We start from the raw sequence: 7,085 nt of genomic DNA on the forward strand, positions 1-7,085 counted from the left end.
ATGATGTGCCCTGTAAACTTTTACTCAATTCACAATAAAAACCTTAAATTAAAAAAAATAAAAAAAAATAATAATATCTGCTTTAAAGTCCTTGTCTGCTAATTTCAACATCTGGATCATCTTTGGGTTAGTCTTCACTAATTGTCTTTTCTCTTGTGTATGGGTCACATTTTCCTGTTTCCTATGTTTAGCAATTTTTCGTTTTATCTTTGACACTGTGACTGCTATGGGACAGACCCTCTGTATTCTTTATATTCCTCTCAATAACAAGGACTCTTTTATTTTACTTGTTTGGAATCAAATCATAAGCTGTCTGCCTTGGTGGGAAGCAACCCTCTTGGGCTGCTTGGAACCAAAGGTCAGGTCAGACTTTGTTTACTATTTAATAGCTCTCAGCTTTCTCTAATTCCCAGCACGACCACTTTCTAGCTGCTAATGATAGTCTAAAACTCTGGTTTCTGATTTGTTGAGTTGGTTAAGATTGTGGATTTTCCATTACAGCTTTAGCTGCAGATTGTCTGCAGTCTATACTCAGGCCAGAAAAACAGAAAACTCTTGCAGTCCAATTCTCTTCTTCCAGTGTCAGCTCTTTTATTTTCTGGCTTTTTAGCTTGCTATCCATTGTCTTCAGATAGTTTTTTCACATTTGTCCAGAGCTTACAGCTACAACATATTAAGGAGTCCTGGTGTTGCACTGTGGGTTAATGCAATGGACTGCAAAGTCTGTTTGAACCTCAAGGTCGGTGATTCAAGCTTACTAGCCACTCCTCGGAAACCCTATACAGACAGGGTTGCTATGGGTCAGAATTGACTTGACGGCACTTAACTATAACAACAACATATGGAATTCATCCAATATGAAGTTACTTTACACTAAAAATTTATCGTTTACACTTTGCTTTTCTCTTATTCTATCCTAAAAATTTCCCCGTATCAGAATATTTAGGTATCATTTTGTATAAAATGATACTGCATGGGCGTTGTTTCTAAGTTATTTAATCACTTCTCATTTTGATTTCCTGTTGGCCCTGTGGGTCAATGCACTGGACTGCAAAGCCAGTTTGAACCACAAGGTCAGCGGTTCAAGCTCACCAGATGCTCCTTGGAAACCTTACACAAGGTTGCTATGGGTTGGAACTGACTCAATGGCACTAAACAACAACATAAACAACATAATCTTACACGTATCTATTGTATTTATGAGCCCTGTGTGGTGGCTCTGTAGCATAAGCACAGGACTAACAAATGCAAGGTTAGCAGTTTAAACTCACCAGCTGCTCTTGGAGACCCTATATAGGATTCCTATGAGTTAGAACTGACTCAAAAGCATACAAAATTGTATTTATGCAAGTATATGCTTTCACTTTTTATTTCAGTTAAAAATATAGACAATTTCTTCTTTAAAAATGTATTTTAAATACAAAAGGAAAATAATGCAATCTATAAAGATTTCTGTTCTGATTGAAAATAACTGACCAGATATTTCTGTTACTTAAAAACAACATCATATATTAATCAGTGCTCAGAGCCATATACCATTCTAGGTCCTACTGGAGTAATGATGTAAAGCCTCACAGAAGTTTAAGGAAAATCCCAGTCTTCAAGTTGTTTAGTACTTTGGGTGGGGGTGGGGGCGGGGGCGGGGAGTTCCAAGTAAGTCAAATCAAAACATTTAGAACAATAAATGTGCTAAGTGGTAGTCACTACCTAAGAGAACACTTCAAGACGTCCCCTAAGTTTGTCATTTAATACCAGGTGCCAGTCATGTACAAATTACTTATCTGGAGACGAAAAAAAAGATTAGGAAGAGAAGCTGAATCAAGGCAACTAAAATGCAGTCTTCTAAGCATAGTACCCACTAACCAGGAATGAACACGGAAGAAATAGTAATAGCGAAATGACTGGAATCAGTTATATCAGACCAGCTGAAGCCAAAACCTATTTAATGCTTTGATCAACTCGATGACACTTAATGACAATAACAAAAACACTGTGTTTAAGGAGCTCTGGTAGTGTAGCGGTTACGGAATTGGGCTGCTAACCTCAAGGTCAGCAGTTCGAAACTACCAGTTGTTCCATGGGAGAAAGATGCTTTCTTTTGCAGCCTTGGAAAGCCTGTGCCGGGTCACTATGAGTCGGAACTGACTCCATGGTACTTTAACAACAACAACAATACCGTGTTTAGGGAAATACGTGTTCACAAAAGTGGTGATTTACATTAAGTCAAGAATAAAGACAGTGAATGATAAAAAAAATGAGTATTTATCAAGCTCTTTAAAAAAGTACAGGATCCTATATGAGTATAAGATCTGGAGGAGACATCTAATTATCAGAAAGATATACAAGGAGACTTTAAAAGCTGGTGGAAAAATTCCATTATTTTCCCATTCCATTCCAATTTTCCATGAACTTTTTGACGCTCCCTCATATTAAAAGAGGGTTGGGCTGGTAGAGTGGGTAGATACACTGCCTTCTCAATTAAAAAATCCTGAAATTCATCTACCTTTGCCCCATTTCCATGCTTTGATTACTACTTAGTTTTAAATCAATAAATGGGTATCATAGGTAACAGATACATTCCAGTCTACTCTGGTTTACCAATCTGTCTCTTTAAGTTTGGCCAATACGAGTCAGTCAGTCATCACGATTCTAATTATTGTTGTGGTATGCCATCGTCGATCCTGATTACATAAGATGACTAATTGACATCCTTCTCTGACAACTTTGCATGAAAAAAAAAAAAAAAGTATAAAAATATTTTTTAATACCACAGTAGACAATTTACAAAAAACTATTATTTGTAAGTAATTTCTTAAAAGGAACCATCAATCTGACTAACATTTTAGATATTTTTCTCACTTACCTTTTTCTTTGTCCACTCTAATGACAACCACACATTCATTCCTGCCAATTCGGATGAGTTTGTTTATAGATCGGATACGTCTTCTGGACAACTCACTGAGAAGAATCATGCCTTCAATGTTGTTGTACTCCAGCAAGCTGACATAAGCACCCATTTCAGCAATGGACCTTACATTCACCATCACTACATCTTCCACCTCAGGAAATTTGTGTTGATAAAATCTACAACTTAGACCCGGCATCCTGCAATTTAAACAACAGAATCATATATATATATATATTCAGTTATTATTAAGGAACTCAATTTTCAAAACAAATAAATAAAATAAATTTTTCACATCTTGACATTATTAGGAAGGAAATAAAAGATAAAGTAAAAGATCGTTTATTACCCTTCTCAGCTCTTCAAATTTCTCAAATGGTAAGAAATTTAAGATGGATGATCAAATACAGAATTCAGGAAATGTTATCAATTTCACACAATCTTTATTCTGAGTAATATCTAATAAGCTCTGCCAAGAACTATGCTTTAATTTTTATCGACATTTTTGTAAGGCTTGGGTGATTCTCTGTTACTAGTTTCAGAGGAATCATAAAAATTAATAACCATCTATAAAACACCAAGAATTAAAGGCACACTCACAGGTAAAATATTACTTTAGCAACACCACTTTAAGGAGTACCAAATGATGGGAAGCATCACTACTCTTATAAACCTATAAGCAAAACTAAGCCACTCCAAGTTAGCTAAGTCTGTGCAGATTGCCACTTACTGTATAAAAGGAAGAATCTCTTCTTCCTCTCATTACATCATCGACTATGGCTACAACCATAATCACAGTACCACATATCAAGATGACAAAATCTAAAAAGGTACTAATCACAAGATAATACACATAACTAAAATGCACCCTTTTTCATTCTCTTTTTTCAAAGAAACTTGAATTTAATTCACAATTACCATAAATTCTAGCTTCTACTTTTCCCATTACTCCCCAACAATTTTTGTTGTTGAATAGGTATACCTAATCTTGAGTATAGCATTATAGATCTTATTTGCTATTAAGTTTTAAGTTTCTCTTAACCTCCAAGCATTATATATGTATTTAAAATCATTTGATCCACCCAAGTCACTTCAGTGTCACCCCTTTTTTCCATAAACAGTGGTTCACAAACTTGTTTAGGTGGTGGAGTCAACATTCTTTAGCAAATACGAAATATTACAATCCCATCACTATGGCCCACAAGCCTGAAATCATACTATGTTGTTGTAACATGCCATCCAGTTTGTCCAACTCACAGTGACTCTGTATAGGGTTTCCAAGGAGCAACTGTTGAGTTTGAACCGTCGACAACTTTGTGGGTCAAACTAACCTACAGTGCCACACCAGGGTTCCAATATCATGCTATGGATAGATGCATATTTTAAAAAAGGAAACTCTCAAATTAATAGTGGCTGAATACTTTCCTGTTAATCTTCACCTATTTACTGGTATCTATGTTCAGAAGGCAATTAGTAATAGGCCTAAAAATCTAAGAAAAATTTTTAATGAATTTATTAAATAACTCCTTTATCTTGTTAATTAGAAAATAAGGCTGCTGCTACTTGTTCTTAGTGGTAGAATATCCACATTCAGTTAGTGCAACATCAGAGTTCAGCTGCAGTGAAGCTTGACAACTGCTAATTGGCACCCACCTTCTCTTCCCAGTGGCTTCCCATTGACTTAAACATCTGTTTACTACCTATGGAGCCTGTATAATTTGGCCACTGTCCAACTCTCTAAGGCACCACTTTCCTCCTAGTTTCCTCCCCTATTTGACAGATGATGAAATCGAAACACAAGTTAAATATGTGTCCTTTCATACACTGCTAGCAAGTGGCAGGTGCCAGGATTTCACGGATGCAGTGTAGACTGAGAGTCTGTACCCTTTCCATCATGCTTGCTGTTATGTGTCGAGTCAGTTCCAACTCATAGTGACCCTGTATAGGGTTTCCAAGGAGTGACTGGTGAGTTTGAACCATCAACCTCACGATTCTAAGTGACCTTGTGGCCCAGAGCTTATCCTAGAGCACCACTTCCTCAATGTTATCAATCAATGTGTCATATGGTACAATTAGAAACATCTAAACTAAAAGCAACATTAATAGTTCTGGACTACATATCACAGATTAGTGCAGATTATATGATAAGCACGACCTGTGAACAAGGTCCATGGTTTGTGCCTGCTAGCCACTCCGAGGGAGAAAGATAAGGCTTTCTGTTCCCATGAAAATTAAAAAAGCCTTGGAAACCCTAAGCAGGATCACTGACTCTGAAGTGACTCAACAGCACTAACATTAGCACTAGTACTGACATGTCTTATATAACAAACAGCACATAATAACAATGGTAGAGTCACATTTCTCCTATAGCTTTAAAAAGTAGGGATTTAGCAAATACTGAGAACTAGACATTCAACTGCCAAAATTAGCTACCAAGAAACAGCTGAGGTGACTTAAAAAAAAAAAAAAAGGTTGTCAAATGTCTATATATAAAGTATTCAACTTTGAAAACGGAAAATAGTTTTAAACTGGGTATCAAAATAAATGATATAATGGAAACATGTCAAACAGTTTAACAGAGATTTAACAGATGCTAACCACCCTAGCTTAAGGAGCTCTGATAGTGTAGTGGTTACAAATCGGGCTGCTAACCTCAAGGTCGGCAGTTTGAAACTATCAGCTGTTCCGCGGGAGAAAGACGAGGCTTTCTGCTCCCGTAAACATTTGCAGCCTCGGAAACCCTGTGCAGGGTCATTATGAGTCGGAACCAACTCCACGGTACTTAACAACAATCATCACCACCCTGGCTTACCAATGTTCTTTCACATGTTCAGCTGTTAACTGTTGGGAAGCATGACTTAATTTGATGATTAAAGAACATAAGCCACAGTGTAAGAATCCTAAGGGGAGAGGAGATATGAACATAACTTCTTTAGATGGTACAAGCTTTTTTGAAATATATACATTAAATAAAGGAATACTGTATATGGTTTTGTGTTAGTCACACTAAAGTAACTAATAAATAGTGAAAGAATCCATTTCACAAAAATCCTGTATAATGTGATAAATTCTGGCCATATCTCCTTATGAAATGCAAATGACAATACTACTTTTTGTTGTCATTTGGGAAAATAAAAACGACACTAGCTTAACTATTTTGAACTAGCCCTTTTTCATTTTTCACAGCACTGTGATTCTATTTGCCTCTCAACAAGTTCTCAAGCCAGGCAAGTAACCTGGTGAACTTTGGGAGCTGGGTTCCAGTTGCTGCTCCCCTACTTGCTAACTGTGGTTGCTCCCTTTAAACTTTGGTTTTCTTGTCTTTGTCATCTACCTCACAAGTTTGCTGAAGGTAATAAATGATATAAGATTTATGTAAGAGCATTTTTAAAAGCATAATGTGTTATAGGAAGGGAATTTTAAAAAATTCCATTTTTTTCCACGAATTTTTTGAAGTCCTCTGGTAGAAATATAAACCGCAAAGGAGGTATTACTTTCATTATATAATTCATCAAACAATTAATGCACTGGACTGCAAGGTTAGTTTGAATTGCAAGGTTGGCGGTTCAAGCTCACCAGCTGCTCCCTGGAAACCTTATGGAGTCGCTATGGGTCAGAACTGACTCAGTACCAGTTAACAACAACAACAACACTACGTACTGCTTGCACAAGAAAGGCTCCTACTTAATGAACTACGAATAATGTACAAAAGAAGCTAGTAAGCAAGTAATTACAATACAGGTACTATGAAAGGAGTAGAGTGAATCATTTAACAGAGCATGAGACACGAAAATATTACATGACTTCGTCAAGGGCAAATGCTTGATAAGCTTTAAAACAGTGGCTAAACTATGTCTTCAAACATCAAATCCAGAACATCTTTCTGTAAACCAGGGCCTTATTTAATGTTAAAGAACACTATGTTGTATGTGCTGAGATTAAATAAATTAAAAAGAAAAAAAAATGTACATTTAAAAATGTACATCTAGGGTCCTGGTGTGGCGCTGTGGGCTAATGAGCCAGACTGCAAAGTTTGAACTGCAAGGCTGGCAGTTCAAACTCACCAGCTGCTCCTCGGAAACCCTATCCAGGGTCTCTATGGGTCAGAACCGACTCGATGGCACATAACAACAACAAAGGAGTCCCTACCTCAAGGCTGGTGACTCAAATGAAGTACCCA

At 36.8% G+C, this 7,085-nt stretch overlaps 1 protein-coding gene across 1 annotated transcript in view; it reads right to left on the reverse strand.

Moving 5' to 3' along the window:
- The window catches only part of EIF2S1 (eukaryotic translation initiation factor 2, subunit 1 alpha, 35kDa), a 22,442-nt gene extending 19,338 nt beyond the window's left edge, over nt 1-3,104 (reverse strand). The window contains exon 1 of the mRNA XM_006873054.1: nt 2,864-3,104. Coding sequence (XP_006873116.1) covers nt 2,864-3,104 — 241 coding nt within the window. The remainder of the gene's footprint in view (nt 1-2,863) is intronic.
- Nucleotides 3,105-7,085: the final 3,981 nt, after the last annotated feature.

This window comes from Chrysochloris asiatica, unplaced genomic scaffold (genome assembly GCF_000296735.1).
Source record: "Chrysochloris asiatica unplaced genomic scaffold, ChrAsi1.0 scaffold00221, whole genome shotgun sequence".
Taxonomy (NCBI): domain Eukaryota; kingdom Metazoa; phylum Chordata; class Mammalia; order Afrosoricida; family Chrysochloridae; genus Chrysochloris; species Chrysochloris asiatica.